At 35.8% G+C, this 18,090-nt stretch overlaps 1 protein-coding gene and 1 long non-coding RNA gene across 2 annotated transcripts in view; one reads left to right on the top strand and one right to left on the bottom strand.

Moving 5' to 3' along the window:
- The window catches only part of syt6a (synaptotagmin VIa), a 77,534-nt gene extending 71,540 nt beyond the window's left edge, over window positions 1-5,994 (bottom strand). The window contains exon 1 of the mRNA XM_044119674.1: window positions 5,838-5,994. Within this exon, the coding sequence (XP_043975609.1) occupies window positions 5,838-5,994 (157 nt within the window). The remainder of the gene's footprint in view (window positions 1-5,837) is intronic.
- Window positions 5,995-9,286: 3,292 nt separating this feature from the next.
- On the top strand, window positions 9,287-17,906 carry LOC122833194. The gene is made up of 3 exons (XR_006370939.1): window positions 9,287-9,355; window positions 9,857-9,981; window positions 17,744-17,906. It is a non-coding gene; the product is annotated as an uncharacterized LOC122833194 (long non-coding RNA).
- The last annotated feature ends 184 nt before the right edge of the window (window positions 17,907-18,090 follow it).

An 18,090-nucleotide genomic window follows, 5' to 3' on the forward strand; every position in this document is an offset into this window, starting at 1 on the left:
TTGCCTCTTGGAAGCCGGAAGCAACATTAAGCTTCTCGTTTTGTTCTATAAATTCACATTTATGTTTGAAAAACGGTATTAGACGAGTGACTGTTTCTCTTCTTTTTTTTTCAAAATTAGGTAATGCAGCAAGATTTACATCAGGCAAAGTAATAAATCAAAATTCGATCTTGCCAAAATGGAAAAGAATAAGGGCGTTGCAAAGGCCCAAAGTCCTGACTTCAACTTTATTAAAATGCTGTGGTGAGGCTTTGACAGAGCTGTGTATAAACAAATGATTAAACTGTGGGAGTGGAGTTGGCCAAAATGACTGGAACAATTCGTAGGAGTGACAAGGTCATTATTTCGAGTTAATGCAGCTAAAAAGGGTTCACCTACAATAAGGAGTTATTCGGTTTTGCATATTTTTTTTACACACTGATCTGCACTTTGGTTTAATTTTACTGATTAACAAATCTCTCATGTTGCGTTTCTTATCTTGATTTTAATAATCTAATAATAACATCCTACAAGGTGACTAAAACATTTCTGTTTCATCTTGTGTGAAATGTTGCGATAAGAAGCTGCCATTTAATTTTCTACTAAATATTTTGAAAAATGTTAATGCATAAATTGTGATGTATTGATTAAAGACCAGGATGTTAAGCTTGACCTGATCTCTTGGTAAAAAAAAAAGATATGTGTCTAATTAAAAATGTTGCAATAAAATATTCAACATGAAATTTTCATCTGAAATATTTTTACTATTGTTGGTGTCTGAATTATGCAACCTTTTTGATACAGTAAGATGAAACCAACAGGCTGATGCAAACAAAGACAAAAGTGTGTCTTCAACAGACTGTAGGGAGCTATAAAGGCTTTGATGCATGAAATATTATGGAGACGTGGATACATAAATAGGTGGCGGAGGGTTCTTATAAAGCTTTGCAAAAATAGACCAGTTTGCTTATTTTCTACATATTATGTATATACAATATATATAATATATCCTTGCCACATCAACCTGAGGGAATTAAAGTCCCAAGGCTTTCTAATTATTTGTTTTCATTTGATTGTAATCGGTTTAAAACTACTGAGTGGATTACTCATCTGACAGCAGGTGGGTTGCAGGGAAAATATGGTAAGGTGAAACGACTCTACTCTGCTGCTATATATATATATATATATATATATATATATATATATATATATATATATATATATATATATATATATATATATATATATATATATATATAAGCAAATGTCAAATTATTCAATATGCCAGAAACCCAACATATATATTCATCAGCATCTCAACATGGTAAAGTTGCCATGTTGAAATACAAACTGAGCATCAGAATTAGAAAGAAAGGGGATTTAAGTAACTTTTAACTTGGCATGGTGCTTGGTAAGTGCATCATAAACTGATAGTTTTGAATATTTTGAATCCCAAACATTTGCAGAGAATGTGTCAAAAGGGAGAAAATATTCTGTGTTATAAAGACAAAAAGCATTGAGATCAGAGGAGAATGGACAGACTGCCTCTATATGACAGGCTAAAGGGGCTCAAATAGCTACTGGGTAGAATATAAACATGGTCTGATACGTTTGTGGCACACATCATCAGATATAATTTATTTTTATTTTTCTCAGCAGTAAACAAAGTCAATTTCTGAAAGTTATTCGATTTTATAATGTTCTAAAGATCACAAAAAGTGGAAAGTTGAAGACTGTAGATTTGGTTGGATATTTTTTCAATGAATAAAGTAGCATGAGCAGCCAGTGCCTGGCTAGAGAGATTATACAACAATATAACCCTTTGAAAACATTCAGTGTTAATGTATAGAAATCATAAGACAATGTGCAATTATTTGAAAATTAAACGTGTTTAAATACCTTTTTTGTTGTTTTCTTTTAATTTCCGCAAACTAGTGTCCCAGCTGTATCCGAATGCAGCATTTGCAGCTTTAGGGAAAATCCCCTGTCATTAAAGGAGTTTCATCTGACTAGCATTTATAAGATGAATTTGGGCTTGGGTTTGACTTGGTGTCATCATTTTTTTGAAGTTACACTATATAATGCTGAATTGCTTTTTTAAGTTCCGCACACAAACATCCGGTGTGTGTTCAGGTGAAAAGCATGTCTGTATTAGGTATATGGAAAATATAACATACAGCTATTATTTGTGAGTGTTTCCTAACAAAGGACTGAATGAGTTGATTTAACTGTGTAGCTGTTTTTATTGTTGTGTGGCCTGTGTTTGACTGGTGATTTAATGGAGCGTGGAGGAATGTGTGGCTTTTTGACAAAAGGAAGTTTGTTCTTTAAACTATGGGGACAGCTCCATCCTGATGAGCTGTCCCCATAGCTCATCTGCCTCCCAGGCAGAGGTCAAAGGGTATATCTGTGTAAGATGAGCTCAAAAACTCACAGCACACGTACATGGTGCATCTAAGTGTCCTCACCCTAAATATGCTTACTTAATTCTTGGTTTTGCCACACAAAACACACACACACCTACACCATACCTATAGGGCATGTCCACAGTATAGCCAGAGTTATTTCCAGTGGGATAATACACCGTGTCACAAAGCTAAAATCATATCAAAGTTTTCTTTTAGCACAATGAGTTCACTCTACTCCAATGACCTCCACAGACACCAGATTTCATCGAGAACCTTTGAGATGTAAGGAACATGAGATTCATATCATGAATTTGGAGCCCACAGTTCTGTCACTGTCGACAAAAATCTCTGAGAAATGTTTCTCATACCTTGTTGTATCTGTAAGAATAAACACAGCTCGGGATAAAGCTGAGCACACCACAGAAACGGCAAGGTGTAACTAGTAAAATAGCATGTGATTGTACTCACAAAATATCATTTTGGAAGTGTATTTCTTAATACATTGATGAGCGTTTGGAGGTTTCATTACCATAATAACGTTGATAGTGTTTGCAATTTTGTATTTTATTGCATCTTTTATGAGCTAAAGCCCAGCATATGGTGACACTTAAAAAATCCTAAGAGATTTGAACATGCTGCACAGTGCAAGCTGAAGATTATAAGATCTTGACTGTAACCCATGTCTTTAATGATGTAAGACTATGTGATTTACTGCAGTGGCAGATTTAAGTCAGAAAGATCCATCACAGATATCAGGCTAATCATCATTAGAAAGCAAGTGCTGGTGTTAATCCTTTTATTGTGAAATTTGATATTCAAAAAAAGGAGAGAGATAAGTGGGGGATGCTGTCAAGGTGGTCATAGGCAGGAGAAGAAGAGCAAAACACAAACAAAACACACAAAAGTGTCCCAAAACACTTATAGATCTGCTTGACATTTTGTGTTGATTTAATGTGATGGTTCAGGTGAAAATTCAACCTGTCAGTAAAGTGAACACCACGTTTTTCATACACCAGCTAAATTTAATGGCTTACTTTATTAATTTTCTTTTATAGACTTCATGTGACCAAAGAAATATGCATAGTAAAGAAGTACACTGAAACTCTAAAGAAAAAAGAAAAAAAAAAGGAAGAACAGATTTGTCTTGAAGCCCTACTGCCATCTTATATGGATCCTATTATTGGTGATACTATTATGGACGGAATATTAGGTTTTATCAAACTTCTTAAGCCCTATCAAAAATGCAAAAATTGAGAAATTTGTTCTTTTACTCAAGATGCCAAGAACAGGTACAAACTTACTTCCAGCCATGACATTTCATACTTCATAAGAACTCAAATGTAGAACTGGCAGATCCCTCCCAATGCACCACACAAGCAAAAAGGGTTTACATACAGTATAGGAAAAGATTTTACAGTATAGGAAAAGATTGCAGAGGGCTATGGTGATAGTGTAGGTATGACTGTCATTTTGTCTGCTAGTGAATGAAAAACATAGCTTAAGTTCTAACAGTAGTTTCTGTATGAGTTGCTAATGGGAATGTGTTGTTTTTTAGTAAATTTACTTAATTTATGGTTTTTAATCTCTGCATGTAAAGCTCTACAGTCTGTTAGAACAGAATATCATTAATTAAACCATCTTGAACAATGTTTCTCTCATTATGTTCTATTAGTGTTTTTGTTTTTCTTTCTCTTATGTCACAATTATCTACTGCCTTTCAAAAGACAGTAGATATGAAATGCTAACTACACGCCACAAGTAGTTATGTTTAGGAATCTGCTATTTTTCTTTTCTGCTCTAGGTTACAAGCATATGAACAGTTATGAATGCGTTTCTTAGAAATTGATGCATAAACTTTTTATTGGCCACACAGTTTAGATGCAACTATCAGCTTGCCAGGGCTTAAATAGATGCATAAACCTTGTATTGCAAATGTTTTGCAAGTGACCAGGCAGTCCTATAGTGGATGTGCCCTAGGGTCTGTCTGTGACTAATGTTTTAAGTTTGTAATTACAATAAAGCTTTAGACTCCACAGCTGGAGGTCACACTCTCTTTAATCTTCAATTAAATAATTCATTTCAGTGGTAGTTTCTCCATACTTTTGCCCGTATCCTCTCTGCAGGATTCCTATGTTGTTGCAAAGAAAATACATGCAAGACGACATCTTCTACAACCCCCAGCCTAGACATCCTCCAACATTATGAGAAGCAGCTTGTCTTTAGCTTCCATGTGGCAGAAAGAATTTACATCAGTGGCCACATAACATGCAATGGCATTTAGTGTCCCCACAGCTCAGTGGTGGACGCCACTGGCTCTGTGATGTACGTTCAATGCCTCTGCTGAGGATGATGTGAGGTGACAGTGTATTTGGTCAGGATTGGTGTGACATGCACTCTGTGAGCAGGAAAGCATTCTTGGAGAAGTAGCCAGAAATAATATTTCCACTGTGGCATGCACCTGAGGATAAGGCTGAAAACTTTTCTTTTAGATAAACACAGCACATCAGATCAGCACTATATGGGACAATACGTTTTGGTTTGAGAAGAAATGTAAAAAAGGAAAGATTAGCAAACCATTACAGATTAGATCTATGAAAACAATCACAGACTGGGGCAGTTAATTTCACGAGATCAGAGGAAATGAATCACTTTTCCTGCTGCAAGGAAGTGTGTAACATCTAACTCATGTAATCTCCAAATCTCGACATGATAAAAGCTCATGGAGGCATGCTTCTGCTAAGTTGAAAATACAATAATATTTTCAACATCTTTTGATAATATCTTATTGCATTTTATCTGCATGTGAGAAAAAAATTAAATTAAGTGTTTCTGCTAGAAGAAAACCCAACAAGGTAAAATCAAATTTGTCTGGAATAGACAGGGAGTCAGAGCTCAACAGTGAAGAAGCTGATTCATAATTTACCTGAAGATTTCAAAACATGTGCTTCTACGCCTCAAATCCATGTGTATATCAGCTAATGAGTAAGTTAAAAAAAAAAAAACATTCAGGATGTTGAAATTTAGACACAGAAGTCTTCTGTCTTGCACTAACTGCTACACTTATGTCCATTTGTTATCTACTGGGGCACAAAACAGGAATTCATTTATCTCTTTTTTTTGTTTAGTGGTGGGAACAACTCCAGCTGGAATCGACTCGGCTCAAGATGATCTATTAATCATACACATGCTTTCTCTCTGGAATAAATTTGGGAGTCAATATGAGTTTGTGAGCGCACTTATATTCCCTTCTGTTTCAGTAGGTGGGTCTCAAAACTTATTAAGGGTGCAGTTATTGCTTTGAGCATTCAGCTGAAACTGACAGAACAACCGCCTGTGACCCTAGAAGGACCCTAGCCAAACTAGAAATCATTTGCAGTTAGTTTTTAGAAAGCACACAAGAAAGGCTGCTGCCTCTCACACAACATACAGTACATGAGGTTGGTTACTTACCTGCGTCTTTGTGATCAAAACCCTGGCTGGTCAAGACGAAGAGGAAATCCTGACAGGTCTCCTGATCCAACAGGGTGCTGTTGTGCAGGCAGAGGTCAACAATTAGGGTCACAGCTTTCTGACAGACCATGTCATACTCCTCCTGGTCAGAACTCATGCTCCCAGCTGCATCCTCAGACGCGTGTGCTCATCCAAGGGGACTAGCGCACACACCCCCACACAGACATCCAAAGACAAAAGCACACACGCTGCAGCCCTGCATCAAGATAAATGCAACTTGTCTCCATCCACGGCTGATTCTTCTCCTTCATCTACGCTCTCTCTCATCAGCGTTTACACACAGATACACTCAAGTGTGCTTGTGCATGAGTGGGTTGTTTGTGCTATTCACCAGCAGTGCTTACACTGTTTGCAGACATGAATCACATTCGTCCCCAGGTGATGTAAGGATAGAATTATTGCATCATATCTTAATGAAGCAACTCACTTGAACCATAAAAATCACAGACAAGACTTGATACATTTGCAAATGTCATTCCTTCCACCCTTACTGGCCTGTGCAAAAGCTAAAAAAAATAAATAAATAAATAAAAAATACCCACCATAATGTCCACTTGTTTTTCACGAGTCGCCTGACATGACGGCTCTCTGGAGATCAGAGCGTCTCATGCGATAAATTTCCCCTGAGATGAACCACCTGTGACTACTGGGTCTGCCTGTCCCCTCTGACAGAACTTCAGATGTGATCTCTGTTTACAGCATGTACTGATGGTGTTTGAACTGGTTGTGTGACAAAGATGATGGCAACAGAAGAAGGTATAAGAGAAGGCTGTGTGTTCCTTAGCAGTGTTTATGTGCACTTTTGCTGCTGGTATAAAAAAGATACAATAAAAAGAGAGAGGAAAATGGATTTGTATTCATAAATCCAAATGGTTAATGGGTGCTAGTGATGCGCACTAAAACAATAACACTTCCATTGTGATAGACAAGTAATCAAAATCAATAGAAAATACGCCTGATACAATGTTGATCATTCCACTGAACTCCAATCCAGAACCACACAACCTTCTGGGGCATTTAGGCAGAGGAAATCCTTTAGCGGCTCAACCTCACAACCCATTTCAGCAAGGTTGGTTGCATCAACTAATTCACTCGATCTTTGGTTCCTTAGCAACAACCTGTTGAGTACAGATTGTCTCCTGGGCACATCCAGACAAAGGTAACAAACTTTTATGACGGTGACGCACTAACTCACACAGGAAACAGTGTTCACATCAAGCTATTTCATGTTACGCTGAGCTGAAAATCCTGATATCTGCGCAGCACTGGCAGTTGTGCTAGCTTTCCTGGGAGAGAAGAAACGGATGCTACCTCATTAAACATTAAAATAGCCCTATTTAGTGGTACAACAGCTACACAGCGTTCATATAGTCTAAACGGTCATCTCTGTGTACATGTATCACAATAGAAAAGTGAATCAATGTATGGTTAATATTCCCTCTATTTTACTGAGTATGCAACGTTACACTCCCAAGCTCCAAACTCGGTAATGGCAGCGGCATTGCACAAGTAAAAGTAGTTGATAACTGATACTACAGAATTACTGTACTTTATATTTTACAAGACCCAATAATATAACAAAGTATAAATTATTAACCTTATCAGCTTACCTGAAATTAAAAAAAACAGCTCAGTTTAGTGGTGCAGTCTCTACAAAACGATCTGACACGCCCATCTTGGAAACTGTCATCTCTGTGCAATAGCGCGACATTTCCCTAAGAATTCCTTTTCTTCCTCGATGTCTTTGTAATTGGGGGGGCAATACTGACCCCTACTGGCGAATTATTGACATTTTTGCCAAACAAAACACAAGTAAAGTACACACAAAACACGAAACAATATAAATTTTCAGAAACTATTGTGTTGACATGGCCTTTGTGCCACATATACTTGGCAACAAGAAGGTGTACACATTAGGAAAGTTTACTCTAAATCAGTCTAAGCTTTCCTTGTGTCAAAAAGGATTACAAAAATGATCTGTCTTTGCAAGAGTTCAAGAAAATGTTAGCATTTTTATTAATATTTAGTAGAACTGCCTTTAAACTGTGTGGCTTGGTTGAAACTTGTTGGGTATCATTCAACAAGCTTGTCTCAATAGTTTGCTGAATTTTGTCCAATTCCTCCTAACAGAAGAGGTGTAACTGACTCCAGTTCGTAAATCGCCTTCCTCACGTCCTTCTTTTATACCATCAAGTTTGTGGTTCAGGCTTGCAAGTATTCCTCATTTTTCTTCTAAATATAATGATGGTCATTGTGGCTAAACACTTCAATTTTATTGAAGACATGTCTTGTGCTCTGACTTGTCTCCTTTATTGAATTTTGTAAACTGTAAATTGTGTTTTCACGTTTTTTTGGAATAATGGCTTCTTCCTTGCTGAATGACCTTCAAGCCCATGTGAGGTCAGAAATTATCTGCATAATTATGCATTCATTATAATATAGACTGGATGAATGGATATTATTAACATTTAATGAATAAAACCTTTAATTGATTTCCACATTTTTGTATTTTAGAATTAATTGAAACATTTAAAAAATCTGTATGTGTTTGCTTATTTAATGTAATGTATGTCTATACTTTTATTTAATTTATCACATGTATAAATATTTTTTTATGCATCTATTTATTGTAAAAACGGGCCATCACAGAGACAGTTTCTTCCCCCGGGCTGTCTCTTTGATGAACACAAAGAACACCTTTCAGTCTAAGCAGACAGCTACTCCGCTATGGAACAAAATAAGCATATTGCACTGTCACAACAATTCTTCTTTTTTCTCTCCTATAATAAAATGTATGTAAAAAAAAAATGGCTGAGAATATATGTACAGATTGTTCCTTTATTCTTATTTCATTTCCTCTAAATCAGAATGAAAATACCCTTTATTGATCCCCAAGGGGAAATTGCTTATTTTTTTACAAGCTGCTCCATTCAAAATGTTAAATATTAGCAAATACAAATATAACCATAAGTAACATAAAAGTAACTAAAACGTGTTAAATTATAAGTAATTTAAAATTGACTGAATAGTCAATATTGTGTAGTTTGTATAGTTTGATTGCTACAGGCAAAAATCTTGTATTTCTAATCTATATGTGGATGTTTAAATTATGACTGTTTTGGACATCAGCGCAAACACTTATGTTAAAGAATGTTTTCTTTATTGAATATCTCAAAGTGAAGATTTGAAACGTCAGACTCAGCTGCTGACTCATTGGAAGAGAACTCTTCAAAACTACTGACTATTAAAATAAGAGAGCAGAGTTATGTCAATAGATTTTATTGTCAGCAGGTGTTTAATTAATAGCAGTTGTCACTTATTAAACACCTGCTGGTTTTGGTGCTAGTTGGCACCAGTTGGTGGTGCTTTTGATGATTATTAAGTGTCAGGTGGCATTAGAAATCGCCTCATTATTATTGGAAACAGCTGTCCATATGCTTGCTGCTATAAGGAGAAAGGTGGGTTTGGCATTAATTTCAGGTCAGAGTTAAGAAGGTATTGTATCAAAAATATTGCAGATTTCAGTGCAAATTTTGTTTGTACTAACAAACAGAGGCACAGAGAAGTTGGATGAGGGATAAACAAGGAGCTCACAGCACTTAATATACCATTATGAGAAGAGTAGTACCATTTAAGAAGTTAGCAAAAAAAGACTGCAAATAAAAAACAAGTCTACAAAGGGATCTGATGAGGTGTATATTGGTCGTTTTATTTTGCAAAAGCTTCCATAGGCATCTCAACTGAGCAAGGAAAGCTTTTACATAAGCAGACAGGGAAGCTTGTGAAAAAGGGGCTTTATGTGTCCATCTAATCTAACAGTGACAGGTGTCCTTTTAATGGACACCAGTAAGCAATCTGCTTAGGGTTTACTACCAAAACATTTACCTGTTGAAAAGACTTCACTTGCAAAGCATTTTTGGAGCTAATTTATTTAGCTCGAAGGTTTCTTTTGTCTTTAGAACATGGCACTATTACGAGCTAAATTTGGATGTGTGATGCAGAAGAGAAATTTATCCAGATGGAGGTGACTGATTCATGACTGTCAGCCCAGAAGTGTCAACATGGTCCCAATCAACACCATCAGGTGTGTAAGATAATACTTTGAAGTTGCTGAAATAATGTCAGTAAATGTGGGGAACAACATTGCGTGTCACACATGACCTGAGGCACAACTAGTCTAAACAGGAAAAGCTGTTGTCATATGTGTTGTTATATATTAAGAAAACCCAGCTGTTGTTGGGTTTTCTTATATATAAGCCATCTCTTCCTGGTGTTGTTCATTTAGTTTGTTTTCCGATGGATTCTGTTGAGCCACATTGCAACAGCAATGTTTGATTTTCATTAGACAAGTTTCAGTCAATTTTTATCACTTTTTCAGCTTCAGGTTAATTCAGTGACCACTGTGGGTTTGTCGTTTGTTAACACAGGGGTACCAACAAATTTGTCCATGTGTATATCCAGGCAGTGAAATACTACGGTAAACATTTAGCTACCTAAATGATTTTTTGTTGCATCAGAAAGGTGCTGGAATTACTAGAAACAGGAAGACTATGCATGCTATGAATTAATAAATGGAAAAGAGGTATGATTATATAAGTTAAACTTTATCATACTCCTTTTCAGACTTACAGTCACCAAATAAGTGGTGAATTTACATGTATTTGAGTATGTAAGTTTGATAGTAAGGTATTGTATTTACACTTAGAAACATGAAAGTCTTTATTATAATTATGTTTTGTTGGTGAAATGTTTGTCTGAAATAAATTATCATCCTCATTATTTAGGTGTTTCATTGGGCACAAAATTATTGGATTGATTCTAATTTTGCCGTCTGTGAAGATGCCCTAGTGTGTCCCAGGACTTTAGAGCTGGAGGATGAACACATCTCTAACTGTTGATGTATAAGATTTTATTTATTTATTTATTTATTTTTATTTATTTATTTATTTTTTTTACATAAAAATATTTTGAAGGGGAGCAGAAAAAGAGGGGAAAAAATTTTGCTGAATTTGAAACTGTTAACTAAGGAAGGTCTGTATTCCTTTAAAGTGCATCTGAACATATCTTTTGACTAAGAATAACCATAAGGGCCATATTGTAAACTGTGATGAATACTGCCTAAGGGAAAATATCCTGTCTATGTAATTGCAAAAACTATACTGAGTTTAGCCAGCCGCAGTTTGACTACGTCCATAATTTGATTAACTGGGATGTAAATACTTTGGTGTCCATGTGAGTGGGCTACTTCTGATAAATCGCTCAGATAATGGAGAGCTTATTAGAGTCCCCTTCCTGTCTTCCTAGAGGTTGGATGTGGGGTCTGCTGTGCTTCCTGTCACTGTTAGATTGGATCTACTCTTCTTGGCGTATCCTAACAAGCAGCTAATGGATTGTTTCTGACTGTGGCTTTTCAAAAGAGTCATTTGCAGAACTTCTTCTGATACCACTAATACAAATTCCAATCATCAGTACTGCTGTGCTGTCAGGTCGATACCCAAGCATGTTTACAAGTCTATAGATGACAGCAAATGATGCAGAAATTAGCCAATAAATGATTGAAATGATTTAAAAGAGAAAATGGGGGGAAACTGGGTTAAAACACTTTATACACGTTTTTAAATATATTTCCATAAGACTCTTGATTACTAATGTTGTTTGTGCTCTTATCCTAAAAATAATATAATAAATTTACAGAGGTTATCAAAGGTCTACCAACTTCCACACATTACCTAAGTTATTCATTTGTGCTGCTAGTTTTTCAGGCTACCGTAATTGTAAAGATATCAAGGTCATCTAAAGGTGTATGAGTGTTACTTGAAAATACTACAAATTACCTTTGTTGCTTAATACATTATTAACATATTATTAACCAACAAAGGGAGGTCATTTGTAGAAAGTGTCCACTTAGATTTTAGAAATATGTTTTGACTTTGGTTAAGGTTAGGATAAGAAATGGACTAGTACTGGATAGGCTTAGGGAAAATGCCTGGTTCAGGCATTAATTCTGTTAATAAAATGAAAAGTCAATACAAAGTCTTCAGTTTTTATAGAAGTGGAAGGATGTGTGTGTGTGTGTGCGTGTGTGTGTGTGTGTGTGTGTGTGTGTGTGTGTGTGTGTGTGTGTTAGAGAGAAAATCCACAATAAATTCAAACATTTCAAACAAGTTCCTATTTTTGAAAAACATTAAAGTCGGTTGCTGTGTGATCATTCCACCCTGGAAAAAAACAATTAAATTTAATTATACTAAACTCTCCAAATAATCACCACTTGCATTACTTTGATTACTTTTTGAAAAAACATCTGGACCAGCAGTCCAGATGTACTTTGGTAGTGTGTCCTCCATTACTCTGGCATAGCTGTGAAATAACCTGCCTTGTAAATGGATAATCATCACCATCACCAAGAAAACCTTCCAATTTCCTTCTTCTTATCGACTTCAGTTAGAATCTTATCTACACATGTTGGTTTGAGTTATACTTCAATACAAAGGTATAAGTGAACTATATATTATACAGATAGAAATCTGTAACAGAAGAATGTTGCTGAATATCACGGTTAGTGCCGCACAGTTATCCTGCTGAGGTGTAAAGTGTGTAAGACAACCACTTTGGCTGAGTTTAAAAGAATAAAACATTGATTAAGCAGCTTAGATCTACCTACAAAGAACATTTCATCATCCATGTTAATTATTCACTAGGCCCAGTTCGGTCTCTCTTATAAAAGTGTTTTCCATTTCTAAATAATTTAGAACATAAAAAAGTGCTGAGAAGAAAACAAACAAGTATCTCCCTGCTTGATGATAGTGAAGAAATGTTGTAATCAAAATGACTGCTGAGGGAGCTGGTTTTAAATGGTAGGACTAATAATCCAACAGATTTAAAACTTGCTGATCTCATTAGGAATTCAGCCTATAACCTACAACTAAATGATGAATGCCAGAATGACCGCAGAGGCACTTTTATAGCAGGTGCAATGAAGGGGCAGGAGCCTATAGGACTTCAGTTTGATATGCAAATCCTTCTCATCTTTAGGGATGGCAGCCCAGTGGCCGCAGACGCTGAACTTGATTCATCGTGTCGGATGCATGACAAACTGCTGGCTCACTCAAAGTTATGCTAATCATCAAGAGTCGGACTTGTCCTGCAGCCCACGGTTGCAAAATTTCTGCAGCAGTTTGTTCTAGGCTGTGTGCAAGTTTTAGCTTCAGAACTGCTATTCAGCAGTGCTGCAGAGGAACTACATAATTCTACCTTAGTTTGTAGTTAATTGGAATCGGCTTTAAATTATCTAAAAGGACTTGGATCAACCTTGTATCTGCAAGTAATATATGAATGAATAAATAAGCAAATGATTGGGATTAGCGCAACAGAATTCTCTTCTTCCATTTTAAGGCAGCCCCAGTAATAGCTTAATTAAATGATTTTTATTTTACTTTTTACAATTTGGCTTACGGAGAATAGTAAGGCTGTAACTAATTATTCTTTTGGTACTCAATTATTCTGACAAAAATGTAACTAGGTGAAGCTAAAACTATGCCACTTGAGTTCTGGATAGAACAGATTTACAGGCAAAGGTTGTTTTTTTTCTAATTATTTTTGTAAAGTTTTGGTTTAATTACTGCTCTGAATATATTTTTTTTGACAAACTGACTTTTTTTGAGTCTATAGTCTAGGTAATGCTTAAACAATTATTAATTCACTTGACTCCAATTAATCGTTTCAGTCCTAGAAAATTCATCAACTTTAATTGGAATCGGCTTTAAATTATCTAAAAGGACTTGGATCAGCATTCTAATTTTTTTGTCCAAGGGGTATACATTCACAAGTGCATATGTTCTTGAAGTGATGCATTTAATTAATCTCCTGTTAACCAGCACAAGATTCCAGAGGGATCTGTACCTACTGCCATGAATATCAAAGCCTTCTCACGAGTGTAAAGACTGGCATAATATAGTTAAAGGTCCCAGAAAAATATCTTTAAAAATGGCTAAATTAAAATAAGTGGACATTTTTCATTTTGTTATAATCTTATTCTGGTACTAGTATATTCAGTTTCCAAGCAAGTAATCTAAAGATGCTTTAATCTTTCATTATAAGGTAAAACTAACAAGCTACATTACCCTGACTCTCATTTAATGACCTTTGGATATAGGCACCAGCTCCCCTGTGACCATGCATGGACAAGTACTACACCAGAGACATATTCTGTGCTTATTACAAATTCTTTTGATCAAAAAAATCCATTACCCAAAAGTAAAAGTGTGGGCTTTGCGGTTTTACCAGAGTACTTTCTTAAAATCGTAACTTTTTAAGGTTGACAAAAATGACATCCCAATGCAGTTTTGTCTTGCCATGTATTCTGAATGTATCGTTACACCACAAATGTCTAGAAGTCATTATTTTTTTGTAGCTGCTTTGGCACAATAGTTTATCCTCTAAGCGTCTGAAACAGAAAGAGATCTATGTTGTCTCTCCGGCTCCTGCAGTTTGTTTCCTGTTTTGAAAGCAGAGAAACCATTATACAGTCTGCCACACTGTTTCCATATTAAGTGCAAGTTGCTGCCACTCACTGCAACACAAGCAACATGTGGGGGCAGTCTGACGCCAAGCCCTTCGATTCATCTCCATTGACAGCTTCTACATTCACCTTATTGAGCTACATGAAAAGATTCTCCGGCCAGCTGTGGTGTTTGGAAAGTGTCTGCTTGTTTGTGTCCTCGCTCATGAGGAAAGAAATCTGACATCCACTGTACATGACATTCATATACAAATCACATAGCAAGGTGCTCAGTTCACCACTGATCTACTGGGAGAGGCTGCTTTACACTGTTTGGCAACTCATTAGTGAAATGACAGCTTGAATTAGAGACGCGCTCTCCTTTGAGAGACTTTAAAGCTTTAGCGGGTTATATTTTTAATAAAATCTGTTGCTGTTTTAATTAGAACAGTGTGTCATTTCAGGACTCTTCAGGCAGCCTTTTATATAAACAAGGCTTAACTGTTTGTGTGGTCCGATGGGTAAAACTGTGCACAATTATGAAATCTGTCAACATGAAAAAGAAATCAAAGGTTTAATGAAAATGCTCAGTTTTAGTACAGTAAATACAGCAGCTCCTCAGGTGTGTGCAGAGTGCTTCTCTTCAGATCTGAGAGTGAATGAAGGCAGAGAGGATCAATGATGTCTTTGATCTATTCTCTCGGTTCCAAGAGACAGGCGTCGTAGAAGGGGTTTCTTTTTAAGAAGCACTTTAATGTTTTATGTTAGGTTTTTATTTGAATCCTCCCAGCTTATTGTTTAAAGGAAGTGTGTGTAAAATCAACTTTTTTGTTGTTATATCATTTTATTCCCTTATCAAAAGCAAAGCTGGAGTATTGCTTTGATACATTCCTGCATATTTGAAGAATCTTTGAATCTCCTGATTCCCCTCCCTGTGATCCTCCAGACTAGCAGCAGCAATTAGCAAACATATGGTGGAACTGCAAGACTCCTGAGCTTATCCAAAAAACTACTTCTCAAGCCAGCAACACTCCAAAGAACAGCTGTAAACAGCTTAGTGAAGAAACACTATGATGACGTGCTGAAGGCGTGAGTGTCGGAAAGAGTAGAAACTTTTTAAAGAGACAGAGGCTCATTTTCCAGGTGTCCAATTGCGAAGTCAAATTTCTGTTATGTTTGGTATTTTTATAACAACTGTAGGTAACATAGTTGATTGTGCTATAAAAAGGCACTATGTATGGGGGGAAATACATAATACTGCTGCTTTGAGAGTTTAAATTGGCACGATGTGCAATAAGTTATCAACTTTCCTCGCCTTAAAACAAATTATTTTTCATTTATTTTGAAAGCTCAGTAAATAATTTAACAAAATGTTATATATTTAGATGCCATAAAAAATTGATCAGTTCTATAAAAATATTGCAAATATGATGAAATATTCACACAAGTTACTAAATAAGATAAATTATTCATAGGCCCAATGATCGAAGTAATGCTGTACACTTTCTCCACGCAGAGAACTGGGAGGCATTTAAAATGAAACAACCTACAGGATTTTATTATAAGTTTCGTAGCTGGAGGTGTAGAAGTTGCTCGTCTGGGAAGAACTCAGGGAGCTGAGGGGATAAAAGAGCAATGAAAAGATCTTCACTGTGAATCAACCCTGCAGGCTGGTGTCTGGCCAACCTTTTACTCTCAGGCTGTGAGTTGAAGCTGTTAAGGAGGCTGCCTGACAGATTCAGTAAGACAGTTTGAATTATTCCAGTTGTAATGAAGGACATATTAATGGTAATTAAGGTACCTAGAGGAGAGAACGAATTGATAGAATAATTAATGGAGGTTTAGCTGTGAGATTGCAATTTTTAGGCAAGGATCTAAAGTTTGTGTGGTCTGGCAGACGTTGTCCGATCTCATCTTCCATATGTTTTCTACATCTCCATCATGGCTCGTGTCATGTTTAAAGAAACTTCTTTTGATTTTCTTTCAACAATGTTCTTTTGTTTGTTTGCCTTTCTAGAGCAACCACAACTGTAACAGTTCTACACTTTGATTGGCTTGACTTTCTATAGTGCAGATTGTTTCCACTTGGTTCACTAGAAGGGCACCACATTTAGAAAGTTTTTTTTTTTTTTCAGATGAAGATTTTTCCAGGCAAATGTGAAGTAAAATAATTTGATAATTGCACAACCGAAAAATTCAGTGTCTAAAAAAATGTCTGGTTCTAATAAGACTAAATTTCTTTCATACTCCTTGTTGGCTCCAAACTAATCCTCTCCAACCAGTAAGACCTACCACAAATCTCACTCTCAGCAATATTCATTCTTGTTCAGCCTCTTCCTCGCAATGATTCCACTCCTCCACATTAAAAAGAAACCCTCTGCGTCACGACATGTCCTACCACTTCCTGAATTGCAATAAACCTGTTAAACTTTTACCTTTGTTTTTTGAAAGTTTATACGTACATGGATCAGAAAGTTCACCAACAGCTATGACGATTTACAAGCTTTATTTTTTATCTGCATAAATCCATATACATCAGGGATGAGTTGTAAGTTTAATTAATTTAAATATGATGCATTTTACAAGAGATAATGTAATAAAATAAATGTTGCAGTACAGTAAGAAAGTATCTCACATAAAGGACACTGTTGTCAGTGTCCTTTCTTATTCTCTGGAATAAGAAACAAGAACAAGAAGGAACAAACTGGGCAGTTAGAGAGACATAATTACTAATAAAAATAAATAAATCTCTAGGCGATGCTTGGATCTGCAATAAATTAAAATGTAGAAACTTCATCAAGAATATCAATATGGCCAAAAATCCATCATTCATAATTTTTCTGCATGTCTGCATGTAAGTGATTTGCAATTGAATCAAAAGTTTATCAGCAACACAAACAGAAGTAGTTTGATTGTAGTAGATATCATTAAAAGGTTTAAATGAAGAGAGGAAAAAATCCATATTTTTATTACATTAGTCTGCAAATTGTGGGGTCATTTGAAACATAATTGAACAATTACTTGTGAAAAATTGTTTTTCAATGAAATATCTACGACATTATGAATTTTTATACCAGCATATTAGAAAATCCTAAATTGTTTTTTGTTGTTGTTTTTTTTAAGAAAAAAGGTGAAAATAATTATATATGAATATAAATAAATTTCAGTAAAATAAAAACGTTATAAGAAAAGTTGGTCAATTTGTCTGTGAACTCTAAAATCTCAGCCCATAGTTCCTGGAGTTAGTCGTTTCTGCTGTGGTACTGATTGTCGCATCTTTGTATTGACCAGGTGCAGGAAGACGGGAAACGGAGATGACAAATTAAATGAGCTTGTTTTCATTCCACAGGAGGAACTGTGATCCAGTCGCCACGGCAACCAAGCCCAGCGGTTTCAGGAATACTCGAGAAATTATAAACAAGACGTTATATAAGGAAAATGAAAACAAAAAGAAATTATTATGAGTGTGTCAACAGTGTGTGAGTTCCAATGTCACTGTCCTCAGATTAAACTGGTTGTTGTTTATGAGTTTATAATGTTATTAAAAAAACATGACAGTTTGAGAGAAACTTTTATTGGATAAATTCTCCATGAAAATTGAACAATAATTTAGATTTTTTTTTTTTTTTTTTTTTTTCCAGTTGAGAGGATGGTGGTGTAATCTGATTGGTTGTGGATCCTTTCAAGCTCAGAGTA

The sequence above is a fragment of the Gambusia affinis genome, linkage group LG01 (assembly GCF_019740435.1).
Source record: "Gambusia affinis linkage group LG01, SWU_Gaff_1.0, whole genome shotgun sequence".
Classification (NCBI taxonomy): domain Eukaryota; kingdom Metazoa; phylum Chordata; class Actinopteri; order Cyprinodontiformes; family Poeciliidae; genus Gambusia; species Gambusia affinis.